This window comes from Chiloscyllium plagiosum, unplaced genomic scaffold (assembly GCF_037043375.1).
Source record: "Chiloscyllium plagiosum isolate Xiang-an unplaced genomic scaffold, Cpla_swu_hap1 HiC_scaffold_16, whole genome shotgun sequence".
In the NCBI taxonomy this organism is placed as follows: Eukaryota; Metazoa; Chordata; class Chondrichthyes; order Orectolobiformes; family Hemiscylliidae; genus Chiloscyllium; species Chiloscyllium plagiosum.
Window position 1 is genome coordinate 49,659,476 of NW_028270154.1, and position 19,736 is coordinate 49,679,211.

The 19,736-nt window shown below is 38.4% G+C and overlaps 1 protein-coding gene across 2 annotated transcripts in view; it reads left to right on the forward strand.

Annotated features, from left to right (window-relative positions):
- pdlim7 (PDZ and LIM domain 7) overlaps positions 1 to 18,807 on the forward strand; it is a 144,671-nt gene extending 125,864 nt beyond the window's left edge. For both annotated transcript variants that reach the window (XM_087995373.1, XM_043703722.2), the window contains exons 7-10: positions 5,331 to 5,511; positions 6,498 to 6,618; positions 14,858 to 14,973; positions 16,780 to 18,807. In XM_087995373.1, coding sequence (XP_087851499.1) covers positions 5,331 to 5,511; positions 6,498 to 6,618; positions 14,858 to 14,973; positions 16,780 to 16,866 — 505 coding nt within the window. In that variant the 3' untranslated portion in view covers positions 16,867 to 18,807. The remainder of the gene's footprint in view (positions 1 to 5,330; positions 5,512 to 6,497; positions 6,619 to 14,857; positions 14,974 to 16,779) is intronic.
- The last annotated feature ends 929 nt before the right edge of the window (positions 18,808 to 19,736 follow it).

Sequence of the window (19,736 nt, forward strand, 5' to 3'; positions counted from 1 at the left end):
TGTTATCACTGACCTCCATGTCTCTGATCTGAATTACCATAAATTATTGGAACAAACCAAGGGTAAGAATGGCAGGCAGGCATGATGAGTACTTGAGCCAAGCTTTCCTGAGCTTTTTTGGGATATGCTGAATATAGTATGACAAAAAAATGTTAAAGGAATTTATAACCTTGCAAAGCACAACAGCTGTGTAGCACTGAAGCTTTAAAAATAGTCACAGTACATGCAGGAAAATTTCAGTTTCACTGGTACAGTTTGACGGGACCTTGTGCATTTAATATGTAACATAATTGTATGAAATGTTCAACAATTTTAGTACTTTTATGAAATTAATTCAAGTTTTAAAACTCTTAAAATTTGTATTGATCAGTGGTTGCAAAATAGCACTCACGTTTATTACATTCATTCCTTGTAAATGGAATTGCAGTGAATGTGTATCATAACAGCATAATCGTCTCATCCATTTGGTCGACTAACCTTACCACAATTCAATCAATATTTTGTAATATCATGTTTCAAACTGTGATAAGGACTGTAAGTTTCAAGGTTAAGATGCTATGGTAGATACTCAGTAAATAAATCAAGATCACATGAAAGTGATTAAAATTTGGCTGCAAGAAGAATAATAAATGATGGGTGGCAAAAGCTTTAAAAAAAATCAATGTATTGAAATGCTGGTTATCCAAAATAAAAGCAGAAAATTAAAACAAATCAATAATGCTACAAGAAACCCAACTTTGCAGTTTTTGAATTAGCATACAATTTGGCCATGCTGGAGTTAAGCAGTCTCTGCTTCATTTAATAACTGCCTTTTTAATCAATACTGATCCAAATGCTCTCCACAATGGTGCTGAGGTTTCATCGCAATCAACTGGCAAAAATTGTTCAAACCACATAATCTGTTCCTGTTAGTATTCAGGCCACAGTCTTGGCTTAATTTTCTCCAGTTAAACATTGGAAATATCGAAACCAGAATGTTCAGCTCCTGCCACAAACACTGTATCTTCGCTTCTAATTCCAACCATCTCAATGGTCATCGTCTCAGGTGGAGCTAGACCACTTATAATCTTGACATCCTACTGGACCTATGCCTTGTCCATCACAAAGACAAGCTATTTCTATCACCATGACATTGCAAGTTTTTATGAAACCTTCATCTGTTCATTTGTCACCTCCAGATGTGACTATTTGAATGCTCTCCCAATCCTTCAGCATTCTCAAAACATGTATTCTCATCCAAGCACTCATGAATCATATCCTGTATCAAATTTCAACATCCCTGCACTGCTGAACTGTTTTACAAATGTAAAATTCTCATTCATAATTTTATTGCTTCCTTCATCTCTAAGTCCTCCCCATCAGTTTTTGATCTCTTTGACTTGTGATTTGTACATGCCACACACACTGCCCACTGACACCCATTGCATCACCTTTTCTTTCTTACCAGTGGTAGCTGCACTTTCTGCCAAATCCTTCTGCCTGTCTACTTTCCATCCCTCTTAAGATCACCTGTTTGTTTAGATTTTAGGCACTAATATATTCTCCTTTGTCTTAAGAAATAAAAATATAAAGAAGAGAGGCCAAAGTGAACATAGGGAGATTGATAGCTAAGGTGAGAGCCACAGGATGTGATGCAATTTGGTTAATTAGATCCAGAACTAGTAGGAAGAGAGGGTGATGGTTGAGGGGTGTTTTGTGACTGGAAGTCTTTGTCTAGTGGGGTTCTGCAGGGATTTGTGTTGGGCCCTTGCTGTTTGTGATTTAGACTTCAAGGCAGAAGCATTGACTAGTAAATTCGCAGATGATACTGAGCTAGATGGGGTGGTAAATATTGAAGAGGATATCTTTCAATTACAGTAGGATATAGGCAGGTTTATCAGTAGCAAATGGAATTCAAGCCAGATAATTGTGAGGTGATGCACTTGGGACAGGACAGGACAGACAAAGCAAGGGAATACATGATGAGCAGTAGGACACTGGGAAGCATCGAGGATTAGAGTGACCTTGATGTGCATTTATGCCAATCCCTTAAGGTAGCAGAATTGGTAGATAAGTGGTTAAGAAGGTATATGGGATACTTGCTTTTATCTGCTGAAGCATAGCATTTAAGAGCAGGGAAGTGATTTTGGAACTGTATAAAACATTGGGTAGGCTACAACCAGAGTGTTGTGTGCATTTCTGGAAACATGATAGGAGGGATGTGATAGCACTGGAGAGGAACCAAAGGAGATTTACCAAGAAAGTTTTAATTGAGAAGAGAGATTGGAAAGTTTGGGGTTGTTTTCGCTGGAGCTAGATAGACTGAGGGAGAACTTAATTGAGATTTATAAAATTACAAAGGATGTAGACAGAGTAGATGGGAAGAAGCTTTTCCCCTTGGTGGAGGGATCAGTAGAAGTCTTAGATTTATGGTAGGGGGCAGGAGGTTTAGTGGGGTTGTTAGGGAAAATGTTTTCATCCAGAGAATGGTGGGAATCTGAAACTCATTGCCTTTCAGGATGGAAGAGACAGAAACTCTCACAACATTTAAGAAGTAATTAGATGTACATTTACGATTCTAAGGCATACAAGGCTATTAGAGCTGAAAATGTGTTGCTGGAAAAGCGAAGCAGGTCAGGCAGCATCCAAGGAACAGGAGAATCGACGTTTCTGAAGAAGGGCTTATGCCCGAAACGTCGATTCTCCTGTTCCTTGGATGCTGCCTGACCTGCTGCGCTTTTCCAGCAACACATTTTCAGCTCTGTTCTCCAGCATCTGCAGTCCTCACTTTCTCCTCATACAAGGCTATTAGCCAAGTGTTGGATAATTGGACTAGAATAATTAAGTGGTTGTTTTTGACTAGTGCAGACTCGATGACTGAAGGGCCTTTGTGTGGTGTCGACCTTTATGACTTTAAAATAAGGCTGGGAAATAAAAGGGAGCCAGGAATAAATGTTTTGCATCACTCTTCATAGTAGAGGACAATTCTAGCATTCAGAAATACTAAATAGTCAAGGGTCGGAGGGCACTAAATCTATCACTAGAGAAAATATACTCTGGGAAACTAATGAGCCTTCAGACTGAATGGACCTGATGGGTTGTATCCACAGATTTTAGAAGAATTAGGTACAGAGATAGCAGTTACATTAGTAGCAATCTTTCAAGAATCCTTAGGTTCTGAAAAAGTTTCAGAATTAGAAAGCTGTCAATGTGACAGTTATTCACATAGAAAGGAAGACAAAACAGGTAGTCGAGGCTACTTAGCTTAGTATTTATCGTTAGGAACGTGCTGGAGTCTAAGATGTAATAGAAGATCAAATTGTGCTTGACAAATTTATTATAGTTCTTTAAGGAGGTAATGAGCAGGATAGATATAGGGGAACCAATGTAATATATTTGAATCTCCAAAAGGCATTTGATATGGTACACACATTAGGCTACTTAATAAGAGCCCATGGTGTTGGTGGTAGTATATTAACAGGATAGAAGACTGGCTAACGAAGAGTGTAGGGAGAAGGTCTTTATTTTCAGAACAGTATCCTGTAACTAGTAGAGTGTCACTGGAATCATGCTGGAACCACAGTTATTCACAAAGTATATTAATAACTTAGATGATGGAAGTGAATGTATTATTTCCATGTATGCAGCTAACACGAAACACAAGTTAGCTGATGTAATGAGTCTACAGAGGGATATGGACTAATTAGGTGAGTGGGCAAAAACTAGACAAATAGAATATCGTGTAGGAAAATGTGAGATTGTATACTTTGGCAAGAAGAATAGAAGGCTCTAAATATTGTCTAAATGGGAAAGAATTCATAAAGCTGTTTCACATAGGGATTGGCAGATCTTTGTGAATAAATTACAAGAAACTAACATCCAAGTTCAGCACATAATAGGGGAAGCAAATGGAATGTTGGCCTTTGTTTCAAAAGGAATAGCACATAAACATGAAGTTTAAACTATACAAGTCTCTGGTCAGACCACACCTGGAATCTGTGGAAGTTGTGATCCCTTTGTCTAAGGAAAGATTTACTAGCATTGGTGGTAGTCCAGAGAAGGTTCATGAGGTTGATTCTGGGATTTTCTTATGGGGAGAATTTGAGTAGTTTGGGCTTGTATTCTTTGCAATTTAGAAGCATGAGAGGAGACCTTTATTGAAACACAAGATTATTAAGGAGCTTGACAATTTACATGCAGAAAAGCTATTTTGCCTTTGTGGAAGAGTTGAGGACTAGAGGACAGAAATTCAGAGCAAAGGTTCCTCCATTTAGATAGAGAAGAGGAAAAATATTTTTCTATAAATCATAATATAGCAGTAAATCAGTGGAATTCTTTACTGGAGAGGCAGTTGGGTCATTAAGTATGTTCAAGGCTGAAGCTAGACAGATTTTTATACAGTAAGAGGATGAAGAGCTATGAGGAAAAGGGAGGAAAGTGAACTTTAGGATTATAAGATCAGCTATGATCTCATTGAATGGGGTAAATTGTTCCTATATCTTATGGTCTAATCCCTGTTTGTCCATTTACGACTCTTTGAAGGATCTTGGGGAATAATTTTGTATTAAACAAACTGTATAAATACAAGCTGTTACCTTAATTTCTAAAAGTATCATCGAATTGGTGAAATACTCCTTTCTCTACATGGATTTGGGAATAGAGGATTAGCCTCCACCTCCATACTCACCACCTGAGGAGGGTACATACCCTTTGCATTGGCACTCCTCATCTATTTGACATTTTAATTTTTAAAGTTATCCAGATGAATGATAACATGTTGGATTTTAAAATAACTAAAGGAGGAAATATTTGTTGTGTCTTGGGATTTAGTTTTATGAAAGTAGGTATAACTGCAACACTGAAATGTACTTAGCTATATTAACACGAAAAGTCAAGGGACAAATGTGTGACTTACAAAATTATCTTCAGTAGTACAACTATGCAAATGATTCAGAGATGCCGGTGTTGAACTGGGGTGTACAAAGTTAAAAATCACACAACACCAGGTTATAGTCCAACAGGTTTAATTGGAAGCACACTAGCTTTCGGAGCGATGCTCCGTCACCACCTGATGAAGGAGCGTCGCTCCGAAAGCTAGTGTGCTTCCAATTAAACCTGTTGGACTATAACCTGGTGTTGTGTGATTTTTAACTATGCAAATGTATACAAATGGCTTAATAATGATAGGTTTATGAGAACAAAGCTACTTAATGTCTGAAGCAAAAGATCTGTTTTGTAAAAGTCATATATTTGCACTATAATGAAGGAATATTATTGTCATTAAACTTCATCAGTTAGGAAAATTAAGATGAACTTAGTCTTATGTTTGGCTTTGTTTTTTCTTTATTTAGAGGTCGTTATCTTGTAGCTTTGGGCCGTTCTTGGCACCCTGAAGAGTTTACTTGCAATCAATGCAAAATGACCTTGACTGAGGGAGGATTCTTTGAGGAAAAGGGCTCTGTGTTCTGTGGAAAATGTTATGAAAATAAGCATGCCCCCAATTGTGCCAAGTGCAAACAGAAGATTGTAGGTGTAAGTAACATTGCATGTTTGTAATTTTAAATGCGGAACTGGTTTGTATAAAGAAAGCCAACTTGTAAATCAAAAGAGAGCAAAATATGCAGCAGGAGCTCTTCCTTACATTTGTGGAAACCTCAACAGATAAACCATGAATCAGTCTATTATCATGTTTGTTGATTTTCTTGTTAGAATGTTGAAACACAGTGTAGAATGTAAGTGCACTTTTGCCTGGCAATTATCAGTCTTAAAAGAATAACAATGAATGTTGTAATTAATGTTGAACTATAGGTTTGAAAGTGTCATTGATTTTATCTGTTGCAGTAAATGTTATCTTGTCAGCAATGTAAATGCTGCAATTGAAGGTCTTTCTAATCTGGTGAATTCCCTAAAACATCTGAGACATTGATCCTTTGCTAATTGGTGTGCCTTGTATATGGTTTTAAAAAGCCCTATGTGGAAAACTGAGGAATCTTGACCAATTTTAATTAGGAAGATAGAAGCAAGAAGGTTTTCTGGAGAAAAACATGTTTTTGGGCAAATGTGTATAGGGAGTGAGGAACTGCAGTTTTGTTATGCACAGCTTAATCTATCTCAGGGGAACTTAATGTCTAAAATGAGAGAGAAGACTTCGTTCATCTGCCTTCACCTTTTCAGCATGAAAATGTCAAAATGTAACTATTAGCTATGATATGAATTCCCACAATGATCTAATAGTAGTATTCACAGTTTATTCATTCACGGGATGAGAATCATCAGCGAAAAAGGTAATACTTAAACTTGGCTTACCCTAAAACATCCCAAATTTCTGCAAGAGACACATGGGTAATGGATTTTGGGCTACATATCAAGATTTTGTTGCAGCCATATCTAAACAAATATATTTAGTACATTACTTGAAATCAACTTAAGGGGTAGGTCAGCTGAAAAAGAGAAATAAATAGATTTTATTTCTAGATTTGAATTTTCTCTTTTATTGAAATTGCATTTTCTGCTAATAGGAAATTATGCATGCTTTGAAGCAGACATGGCATGTTAAGTGCTTTAACTGCACTGCATGTAAAAACCCCATCCGCAACAAAGCCTTTTACATGGAGGAAGGCCAACCCTACTGTGAGAGAGGTAAGGAAAAGAAATTTTAGAATACTTCAGTAGGCCAATGCTTCCATCTGGGTTAAAATTTTACACAAAAGTCAAGTTAATGTTTTAGCACATTTATTTACACACAACTTTGTGTTAATTATTGTATGCAAACACGTTTACATATTTGTAAAGTTAAAATATCAGGGTTTCATACAATAATAAACTGTTTAGAAATGATAGTTATAGAGGTCGACAACCCAGGAAAAGACCATCCAGCACATCATGTTGGTGTAGGGTGAAAACAAGCATCTAATTATTCTAATCCCTTTTTCCAGCACAAGGCTCTTAGCTCTGTATGCCTTGGCATTACATGTGGACATCCAAATTCTTAAGTATTAAGAGGGCTGCTGCCTCTTACAGACAATGAGTTCCAGATTCCCACCACCATCTTAGAGCCATAGAAATGTCCAGCAGGGAAATAGACCCTTCAGTCCAACTCATCCATGCCAGCCAGATATCCTAAATAAATCTAGTCCCAAAGTTTGTGAGAAGATTTGTAACTCGGGTGCTTGTTGTTGTGGTTCTGTTCGCTGAGCTGGGAATTTGTGTTGCAGATGTTTTGTCCCCTGTCTAGGTGACATCCTCAGTGCTTGGGAGCCTCTTGTGAAGCGCTTCTGTGATGTTTCCTGCAACGGACAGCTGGAACTGACAACCAGAAGCGGCAGAGACAAACCACTATAATGCCGGATCACAGAAGCCCTTCACAGGAGGCTCCCAAGCACTGAGGATGTCACCTAGACAGGGGACGAAACATCTGCAACACAAATTTCCAGCTCGGCAAACAGAACCACAACAAATCTAGTCCCATTTGCCAGCATTCAGCCATATCCCTTTCAACTATTCCTAATCCTATAACCATCCAGGTGCTTTGAAATATTTTAATTGTACAAGCCTCCATCACTCCTCTGGCAGTTCATTCTATACATGCGCCCCTCTATGTGAAAACATTGCCCCTTAGGTCCTTTGTAAAACTTTTCCCTCTCACTTTAAACCCGTGCCCTCTAGTTTTGGACTCCCCTACCCTGGGGAAAAGACCTTGCTATTCACCTTATCCATGCCTCTCATGATTTTATAAACTTCAATAAGGTCACCCGTCAGCCTCCGGTGCTTTAGGGGAAAATAGCCCAAGCCTATTCAGCGTCTCCCTATAGCTCAAATGCTCCAACCCTGATAATATCCTTGTGAATCTTTACTGAACCCTTTCTGATTTTATTTTCTTCACTCATGCCCTCCTGCACCTTAGCTTAAATCTATGTCCCTAGTCATTGATCCATCCTCCAATGAGAAAGGTTGCTCCTTTCTATTCTGTCTATGCCTTTCAATTTTATACAGCTTCATCTTGTTCACCCCACCCTCCACAATCTCCTCTCCTATGAAAACAACCCCAGTTTATCCAATGTCTCATCAGAACTAAAACTCTCCAGCTGAGGGAACATCCTGGTAAATTTCCTCTGCGTCCTCTCCAGTGCAATCACATCATTCCAGCTTCATATTATCAATTCCAGCATAACCTCGCTACTCTTAAGCTCTATGCCTCAGCTAATAAGGGCATTTCTAAATTAATGATCCCATATGCCTTCGTAACTACTTTATCTGTCTGTCCTGCTACCTTAAGAGATTGGTGGACATGCACACCAAGGTCCCTCTGATCCTTGGTAATTCCCAGGTTCCTACTGCTCATCATGTATTCCCTTGCCTTGAGTATTTTGCCCAAGTGCACACCTTGCACTTATTTGGATTGAATTTGATTTACCGCTAAGGTCACTCCTCAACTTCCCACAATCCTTCTAACTCAAACCCTCCAGTCCTGACAACATCCTGGTAAATCATCAACTTAAAACAAAACACAGCTCCATCGAAACAGACAGGAAAATCACTTTTTTTTTCCTGATTACTTGGACACAGATCAAACAACCCAGCGACTAACACACCAATGTTCAACCATATGGATTGTGGAGTACCTTGTCTCCAACAATCTCACTCAGTTAAGCCCCACTAAATGCACTGACAACACACTGCTACCTGCTCTGTTCAGTATCTCTGTGTCTTAAGATGAAGAGAATTGTGTTTTCTTTTAAAACTATAAACAGATGTTTTAATTGAGACTGGGGCAAAGATTTTGAATTTATCAATGCAAACTACTGAAAGGTCCTGCACGGTCTTTAAGTAAATTGGTGCTGTAATGAAATACATAAAATAAATGAGATGTTTCAATTAAATTTTATTCATAAACATGTTGCTTTTGAAGCTCAGAGAATTACTTGTATATGATGCCATATTGACCTGTCTCATAGCATTTCACTCAAGATATTTATATTTGAAAGATAGTAACGATGGGTATGTCAGCAGGGCCCACTTGTGCAGATTTCGAATATAAACAAACCAGCAGTTACAGATTTCCGATGAGGATTTCCAATGTGTGTGTGCTGGAATTGGATTATTACCATAAGGCCATGGATGTGGGAACAAAAGTAGGCCATTCAGCCCATTGAACCTGCTCTGATAATCCTCAACTCCACTTGCCTGTTCTTGCCCTTAATCTTTGATTCCCTTACTGTTTAAAAATCTATCTATCTCAGCCTTTGATATACATAATGATCCAGTCTTGACAGCCCTTTGCAGTAAAGAATTCTGCAAATTCGCCAGCCTCTGAGAGAAGAAATTCCTCATTCTCTATCCTAAATGGGTAATCCCTTATTCTGAGATAATGTGCTCTGGTCCTGGACTCTTGCACAAGGGGGGAACAACCTTTCTGCATTTACCCTGTTAAATCCCCTCAAAATATTTCAATAATGCCACACTTTATTCTTCTAAACTCCAATGAGTACAAGCCCAATCTACTTATAAGACAGCCTGTCCATACCTGGTATCAGCCAAGTGAACCTTAGCAAGTTTTGAGAAGTGAACCTCCGCTGGACTGCCTCTGATTTTCAATATATCCTTCCTAAAATGGTTCATAGTATTCCAGCTGTTGTCTGACTAATGCCTTGTACAGTTTTAGCAAAACCTCTTGAATTATGTAGGCAATGGGGAGAAGGTGAAGTAAAGGCACTAGGTATATTCATTCAAAGAGCCAGTGCAGACACAACAGGCCAAATAGTCTCCTTCTCTTCTGTAGCCAGTCTGTGATTGTGTGAAGCTTGAACTGTTTTCTATAAGTGCATCTTTGCAATAATCATGTGGAACGTTAAAAGCCTTCCTGAAGTCCAAGTAGACTACACAAAATGCATTGCCATCATCTACACACTTGCTCACCTTTTCAGTCAGACATGAACTTCCCTCAATAAAACCATGCTGACTACTCTTAATTAATCCTTGCCTCCCCTAGTGCAGATTGATCCTGTACCTCAGAGTTGCTTCCAATAATTTCTACACCACTTAAGTTAGACTGACTAGCTCATAGTTTCCTATTCTTTTTTCTTGAATAACAAAACCACATTGGCTGTCCTCCAATCCTGTGTTGCATCTCCTCTGGTCAGAGAGGAATTGAAAATTATTTCCAGCGTCCCTGCTAATTCCTCCATTGCCTCACTCAACGACCTGGAATACATTTCATCAGGCTCTGGAGATTTATCTGCATTTAAGCTTGCCAAAACACTCAGAGCAACCTTTCTGTCTATGCTAATTTGTTTAATTATATCAACCACACAAGAACCCATGAGCAGTGACATGCAGTTCCTAGGCGGATAATTACACTGTCTCAAGCGAGTACATAGAACAGGACAGTACAGCACAGGCTCTTCGGCCCTTGAATGTTGTGCTGACTTTTTATCCTACTCTAAGGTCAAACTAACCTTCATACCCTTCATTTTACTATCATTCTTGTGTCGCTTAAATGTCTCTAATGTATCTTGACTCTACTACGATTGCTGGCAGTGCATTCCACGCACCCACCACACTCTGTGCAAAGAACCGGCCTCTGACATCTCCCCTAAACCTTCCTCCAATTATCATAAAATTATGCCCCCTTATGATAGCCATTTCTGCCCTGGGGAAAAGGTTTCTGGCTATTCACTCTATCTATGCCTCATCATCTTGTGCACCTCTATCAAGTCACTTCTCATCCTTCTTTGCTCCAATGACAAAAGCCCAAGCTCCTTCAAACTTTCTTCCTAAGACCTGCCTTTCAGTCCAGACAGCATTTTGATAAATCTCCTCCTCACCCTCTCTAGAGCTTCCGCATTCTTCCTATAATGAGGTGACCAAAACTGAACACAATACAGGGAAACCTTGATTATCCAAATGTGATGGGCAGGCATTATTTCGTTCGTATAATCGATTATTCGGTTAATTGATTAAATGCCATTCCTCTGGGGCTCGGAGTGTTTAAAGTCTGCTCCTCGTTCAGTAGACTGCAGCAGCACACAGTGGCAAGGCCCCGCCCCAACCCTCAACCCCTCCCCCAAATCCGTCCAACACCACGCCCCCGGACCCAACACCCCCTCCCCCCCGCCTCCTTGCCCCATCCAACATCACCCCCCGCCCCAATCCCGTCCAATACCCGCCCCGACCCCATGCAACTTCGCCCCGGCCCCAATACTGGCCCAGACCCCAACCCAGTCCAACACCACCCCTCGCCCTCTGCCCAAACCTCGTCCAACACCATCCCCCGCCCACCCCCTTTCTGGGGCAGCCGGACTGTACACCAACAACAAGGCTGCTGCTGCTGCTGTTGTATTTATGGGGTGAGTCTCCAAAAAGCATGTATGCACACACAACATTTTACTGCAACGTTTTGACGGATTCCACCTTTGCCCTGTACAGGACAATGTTGGAGAGATTATCTGGGGAAGGGGGGGTTTAGGGTACACGCCTGTGTAGAAATCAAAGGAAAGTGTGGAGAGAGAGAGAGAGGCCGGGAGGTCAGTCATTTGGAGACGGTGCCTGTTTAATCACTCTAAACAAAACACGCAATCACTGTTAGAAAAACGTCTTTGATGTAATGTTTCCATCGGGACTTCGAGATCTCCTTCAAATAATCCGATTTTTGGACAATTGGTATTCGGATAATTGAGGTTCCTCTATATTCCAAGTGTGATCTAACCAGGGCTTTACAGAGCTGCAGCATAACCTCGCGGCTTTTAAACTCCATCCCCCTGCTAATGAAAGCCAATACACCATACAACTTAAAGTCATAGAGAGGTACAACAGGGAAACAGACCCTTCGGTCCAACTCATCCATGTTGATTAGATATCCCAACACAATCTAGTCCCACCTACCAGCACATGGACCATATACCTCCAAACCCTTCCTATTCATATACCCATCCAGAAGCCTTTTAAACGTTGCAATTGTACTGGCCTCCACCATTTCCTCTGGCAGCTCATTTCATACACATGCCACCCTCTCCATGTAAACAGTGCCCCTTTGGTCTCTTTTATACCTTTCCCCTCTCACCCTAAACCTATGCCCTCTAGTTCTGGATTCCCCCACTCCAGGGAATCTATTTATCCTATCCATGCCTCTCATGATTTTATAAACCTCTATAAAGTCACCCCTCAGCCTCCAATGATCCAGGGAAAACAGACCCAGCCTATTCAACCTCTTCCTGTAGCTCAAATTCTTCAAACCTGGCAACATCCTTGTAAATCTTTTCTGAACCCTTTCAAGTTTTACAACATCTTTCCGATAGGAAGGAGACCAGAATTGCATGCAGTATATTCCAACAGTGGCCTAATCAATGTCCTGTATAGCCGCAATATGATCTCCCAACACTTGTCCTCAATACCCTGACCAATAAAGGAAAGCATACCAAAAGCCACCTTCACTATCCTATCTACCTGCAACTCCACTTTCAAGAAGCTATGAACCTGCACTCCAAGATCTCTTTGTTCAGCAACACTCTCTCAGACCTTACAAGTAAGTGTATAAGTCCTGCTAAGATTTGCTTTCCCAAAATGCAGCACCTCACATTTATCTGAATTAAACTCCATCTGCCACTTCTCAGCCCATTGGCCCATCTGATCATAATTTGCCCACCACAGACATAAGTCTGACTGGTCTGTAAATCCCGGTTATCCCTACTCCCTTTCTTGAATAAGGGAATAACATTTACCACCTTCCAATCATCTGGCATTACTCCAGTGGACAGTGAGGGCGCAGCAATCTCTTCCCTCGCTTCCCGTAGTAACATTGGGTATATCCCATCTGGCCCAGGGGACGTATCTATCCTCATGTTTTCAAAATTTCCAGCACACCCTCCTTCTTAACATCAACTGTTCAAGCCTATTAGCCTGTTTCACGCTGTCCTCACAACCGACAAAGTCCCCACTCACCCACTATTCAGCTCTTGTTCATGTATCTATCAAAATACACCTTAAACTTTGCTGACATGCCTGCAGGCACCCACCACACCTCTGTGGAATGACTTTCCCCACTTTTCTCCCCTAATCTTTTCCCCTCTCACCTTGAACCTTTGCCCTCTTGTAGTTGACCTTTTAACCCTGGGAAAATGCCTTTGGCTATCCACCCGATCTGTGCCTCTCATAATCTTGTGGACCTCCATCAGGTCGCCCCTCAGCCTCCATCTTTCCAGTAAAAACAATCTGAGTTTATTTAACCTCTCATCTTCACTAAAACCCCTCTAGACTAGGCAATGTGTTAGTAAACCTTTTCTGCACCCTCTCCAAAGCATCCACATCCTTCTGGTTGTCTGGGGACAAGAGCTGCACACAATATTCCAAATGTGGCTTAACTAAAGTTTTATAGAGTAGTAACATAACTTGCCAACCTTTATATTTGATACCCTGGTTGATGAAGGCAAATGTGCTACATGCCTTCTTGACCACCTTATCCACCTGTGTTGCCACTTTCAAGGATCTGTGAACCTGTGCACCCAGACCCCTCTACGTTAATGTTCCTAAAAGTTCTGCCATTTATTGTACAAGTCATACCTGAATTTGATCTTCCAAAATGCATCACCTCTCATTTGTCTGGATTAAACTCCATCTGCCATTTCTTTGCCCAAATCTGCAATCTATCTATATCCTCCTGTATCCTTGACAATCCTCACTATCTGCAACCCAGCCAATTTTGGTATCATATGCAAACTTGCTAATCATACCACCTTCATTTTCCACCAGATCATTTATATATATTAAAAATAACAAAGGTCCCAGCACTGATTCCTGTGGAACTCCACTACTTACTGATCTCCATTCGGAAAAGCACCCATCCATGGCTACTGTCTTCTCAGCTACTGTCTTTTCGTATCCATCTAGCCAGCTCACCCCGAATCCCATGAGATCTGTCAAGAGCTACATTATCAAATGCCTTAAAGTCCATGTTGACAACAGCTGTTTCTTCACAATCATTCTTGATTTTTGATACTGTAAACAGGAAAGCAGTTTTTAATGCTTATTTTGAAAACAATTATGAAGGTTGGCATTAAAATGTTTTGCTTTTTTAAAAAATAACTACACTTTGTTTTAGAGAGTATACAGGGTATAAAATGTTCCTATAAAGTTTCATTTATAGTGCTTTTTTGTGTTTTCTTCTGCTTTCCTACCTGTTTTTCACAATGGGATACTATGTCTGACCTCATAATAATCAAACATTCTATTATAATACTTTGTATCCTCTCAAAATGGCAAACTTTTGGATAAATCTGCCAGTGAATGAAAAATCTAAAGTTCTCACTTTTAATTGCTGGTTACAATGCAGGGTGGTCTTATAATTAGGACTGATACAGTGGATATGGTTAGATGAACCATTTGTGGGGCTGAAATTTCTAAAGCAATATTGATTGAATCTTCCTCCAACCAGGGAGCATACACCCTAATTTGCATAATACAATTCTTCCTCATGTCTGCTCTGGTTCTCTTGTTAATTACCGTAATTAGTGTCCTCTAAACACTGATTTTCCTGTCAGTGCATACAAATCTCCTTAATTACTGTACCAAAAACTTTGTTTTAATGTGCCTGTTAAATCTTTAAATATCCCTTAAGTATCTCTAATTTCAGGAGGAGAACCTGTGCTTCTGTAGCCTCTCCATATTCTTGAGTGCTAACATTCCTGGTACCCATCTAGTAAGCTTCTTCTGCACTCTCTAAGCTTGACATCCTACTGAAAGTGTGGTGCCCCCACCCATTAGAGATACTACATTAGCTGAAAGCAATAATTTATCAAATTAACTTTGATAAAAATGTTACCATAATATTAAAGATTCTGCAGTGTACTGTACAAATAAATCTGAAAGTATTTTTTCTACTCATTAGATTATGAGAAAATGTTTGGTACTAAATGTCATGGTTGTGACTTCAAGATCGATGCTGGTGATAGATTTCTTGAAGCTCTAGGGTACAGCTGGCATGATACCTGTTTTGTATGTGCAGTGAGTATTATCTTTCTTTCCCATTTTGAAATAAATTAACGAATTTACAGATATTTTCTAAACTAAACTAAGAAGAAGAGAGCAATCAAATGTATATTTGATTCCAGAGGCACCTGTTATCTATTTTGCTTAAATTTAAAGGGCGAAAATGGCACATTTAGTTCAGTTCAAAGATCTTGATCAGATACATTGGTGGTGAATATGATGTGAATGAAGTATTGTTGTCTGGATTTTGTCTGGTACCAATCCTCCTTTATTTCAGTCATAATACATAAATAATTCAAATAAGTAATAAATTTAGTCTAATTTAGTCACATTCTAGTCTAATCATAACAAAAATTTCCATCAAATTGTATTTAATTTGATCACTAAGAAGTAGGAATTAAATAAATCTTTCCAAATTATTCAAACTCACGTTTTGTTGGTTCAAGGACATATTCAATTCCTATTTGTAAAAGCTGAATATTGCTGCAAACATTTTATTGGTGTAAAACAATGATTTGGAATTCAATGATAATGGCCAAGTTCAATTTGTATGATTTTCAGACCATTTTCAAGATATTGAGGGTCTTCTGTTACTTGGCTTTGGCAGCTGGCTGAAATGAATAGAAATTCCATTTGAATTTGGAGTGAGGTGGGTCGCTCTTCACCCAACCCCCATTAGATTTGCTTCACACTAGTTGTCCTTAAAGTGAGTGCTAGAGGCAGCCATCAGAAATATAAGTTAGCTTTTACATTCACATTTTGAATTGGAGTTTGGAAGCGCAGGGGTGCTCCTTCTAGCTGCATGAAACTAATATGAGCTAAAGCAGCCTGCACTCACTCAATTCACCCTGCTCAACTACTCTCAAACCCTCCATCTTTTTTACACCATCTGGTATGACTATTATAAAAGCTGTAGACTTCAATCCCATTTTCAATTAGCGCCATAGGAGCTAACGACACCATATAATGTCGCCTTATCCAACACTTTGTCTCTTGAGCAAGTAATAAGATCATAAATTGTACATTAGTTTTCATTTAGATCTGTGTCTGAAATATTATGCAACTTAATTTATTTTATGTGGAGCCTAAATTAAACTTACTTTGTTCAAATCTTAGCATTTTCTGGAGGTTATTTCTGAAAAACTAGCTTGGAATTCAACAACATTAAAAGACAATTAGGAAACATTTTTGTATTTTTTTAAAAAGAAAACTGATCTTTAAAAATTCACAGCATGCTTGAGTTGTGGTGCATTAGTTTTATTTCAGTAAAGCAAATGACTGCCATTCTCTGGTTCATTTCTCAGACCAAATTTTAACAAATCAGTTAACCTGCCTCGATTTAAATTTAGAAAAAGCTTTACAGTTAATTATAAGTCGTCATCTAACTTGTGAATTCTCCATGGCAACACCTCCACTATACTTGTCAACCAGTCAGAACACTCTTTTATAGTATAATTTTGGCTTTGACTTTTCATTGGCATTTCTTGCAGATTATTTTGATAAGGGCAAGGTGAAAAGCTTCAACAAACTGATTATTTTCAGTAAAATAAGGATTAGCAATTATTTTGCAATATTATATTACTCCCATTTAGTACAGACGCGTATTGTTACTTTGGTTGGAAAACGTATAAAACTTAAAACTTCCATGATATTCATTTGGGATACCAAAATAGAGAGAAAATAGAAATCTTTATATTTGCATGAAAATCAACTCTATAGTGTAACATTTAAAACTTAATTTTGTATCAATTATGTATAGAATGTTCCTTATTAATAGGGAGTATAAGATTCCTATTTGACATAATTTCTTTAATGTTTCAGGTATGTCATATTAACTTGGAAGGCAAAACATTTTATTCCAAAAAAGAGAAGCCCTTATGCAAGAGCCATGCCTTCTCAACTATCTAGTCCTACACTGATGATCACCAAAGAGCACAGCAGAAACTGGCTCAGAAAAATTCCACAACTATCGCAAACTTTGAAAGAAATCACAAAGAGAACTAAAGTTACAAGAGTTCTAATTCTGATAATAAAAATGTATGAAATGAGAGACAATTTTTGAATACTGAACATGGTTACAATTATGCTGCATGACTTTCTGTTGTTCATGTAACCTTCTAATTTCATTTTTTTTCAAAAGGGAAGCTGTAGTATTGGTAGCAATCGTGGACATCCATGTAGCATAAGAATATTCTCTCACCCTTTCACTGATTTACTATTTTGCACTCAATCAACACGTTTTATTAAGTACTTTGCAACCTTTCTCACCATTTTTATATTTTTATGGAGTATATATGGCAAAATCAGTCAGTATTTTATTCATAAACTTTAGAATTTTGCTTGTTACTGCACTGCAGCTATTTTTGGTTGTCCAACAATAATAGTGGCTAGAAAAAACTATTCAAATCGCTCAATTATTGGTGTAAGCCAAACTGTTTTACACAAGATACAAATTTCAACAATTGATTATATAGGTTAAATGATATTGTACTTGGACTACTGTAGAGAAGGGTCTTGTATTTTGACTTTTTAAAAAGAAAATGCCAGGAAGACTATTTGAATTTGTATGGAATATGTTCACTATTTACAAGTATATAGCATCTAATCTGGCTGAAGCTTAAATTAGGTCTTGTGTTTTGTATACTTTTTTTTGACTTACATTGCTCAGTCAGGTTAAGAACTGCTTAATGCACTGACATCAGTATTGAATATTAAACATGCTTTATGCCGTCACTGTGACCAGCTCTTTGTGGCTTGTATTCTTCTTGTAGGAGAAACTGAAGATCTCTTCTGGACTACTTCAAAGAATATTTGAAAGTACCGTGTGTAACAAAGTAAATTTGATTAGTTAGAGGAAGTGCCGCAGGGAAAATGTAACTTGGTTTCATTTCCTTCCTTGTATGTAAAACAAAATCGACATAGAGAGACTGTTGGTGAAAGGTTTTGTGTAGGTATAACTTCAGGGCTTAACAATTCAGCCTGCAATTGCCAAAGAGTTATCATGTAACCAAAGAAATATTTATCTACTTGGAACCATTTTCTAGCAGACTTTTAATAGAATCTCGTAACTTTTGCATTCAAGGATTTTTTTTGATAAAGGTTAGCAAATCACAAATGATGTATGTAAAGAGGGTTCTCAAATTATTTGTGACAGCAGTATGAGATTGTCATATTGTCAGTAAGTTCTGAAACTTGTTAAGTCACATAAGGACGCTATGTGTTAAAGGAACAAATAGTATTATATTCTGAAATTTCTCTGCAACAGGTTTGGCCAATATTTTGGCATTATTTAACCTATTAATTTTTTAAAAATGTTTAAGTTTTGATGCAAATGGAAGGTGCTGCAACAAAGAACCTGGTCATCACAAATTTCACTTTTGTTTTGTAAACTTATTTCCATTTGTCACAGGTATGGAACCCATATGTATTAGGTATTGGTGTAAAATGCTTTCTTTATTTGCGTGAGTTTTGTAACTTGAATTTATCCTCCTTTGCTGAAAAGTATAACTGAGTCACGTATTACGTATTTCAAAAAAAATTGTACTTTGCCAGGAGAGGATCATAATCATTTGACATTAAAGCAAGTTATGATTCAAATTGTACTTTGTTATTCTTAGCATTCTTATTTGAACAGTGTTCACAGTTTCTGAACACATGCTTACAATTAAAATATTAGAGGGATTGTGAGACTGTTTCATTCCTTTTTTTAATGATTTTTTTCTTTCTTTTCTTTGTTGAATCTCAATTTGTGTTAAACATTGAGAGATAAAGTTAAAAAATCACCAAGTAGCTGATGAAGGAGCAGCGCTCCAGAAGCTAACGCTTCCAAATAAACCTGTTGGACTATAACCTGCTGTTGTGTGATTTTTAACTTTGTCCACCCCAGTCCAACACCGGCTCATCCACATCATTGGGAGACAAAACTCTTTTGCTATCTAGGTAGTGAAGGCAAGGAAACAACATTTTAGGCAGAGTCATAAGCATGGAAACAGTCCCTTCGGTCCAACTTGTCTATGCTGACCAAGTTTTCCAAACTAAACTAGTCCCATTTGCTTGTATTTGGCCCACATCCCTCTAAACCTTTCCTATTCATGATCCTGAAAAGTCCATATGTCATCTAATTTGGCAAGGTTCCTAGTTTAAACATCCAGATTTGATTATGTGGTTATTGTTTGGCATGAATTAAAGCCAATTGGATTAATACTGGTTGCTGCAATGGACTTCACTAATCTTGCATACTAGAATCTATTCTTTATTTTTTAAATACTTGGCAGTTTAAAACAAAGTTTTTGCAATATTAGTGTCAGTAGCAATGCCGGCCACAATTGTTCATTCACAACTGCCTTTGAGAAAGTGGTGGGGAGTAATCACCTTTAACCATATGGTGAAGATACACCTACAGTGCTGTTAGGAAGAGGGTTGCAACATTTTGATCCAGTAACAGTGAGAGAATGGTAAGAAGTTGGGGTAAAAACATTTCAAACAGTCATGAACAAGCAAATTGTAATATAGCAACTTAAAAATGGTTCTAGATTTCATGCTGTACTGAAGTTGTGCAGATCAGGGATTCCAGAATATAGTGTGCAGTTTTAATCACCAGACATCATTTTAAAGGGCCCATTTCAATCAAGTTTTCCAAACTAAACTAGTCCCATTTGCCTGTATTTGGCCCACATCTCTCTAAACGTTTCCTATTCATGATCCTGAAAAGTCCATATGTCATTTAATATGGCAAGGTTCCTAGTTTAAACATCCAGATTACGTGGTTATTGTTCGGC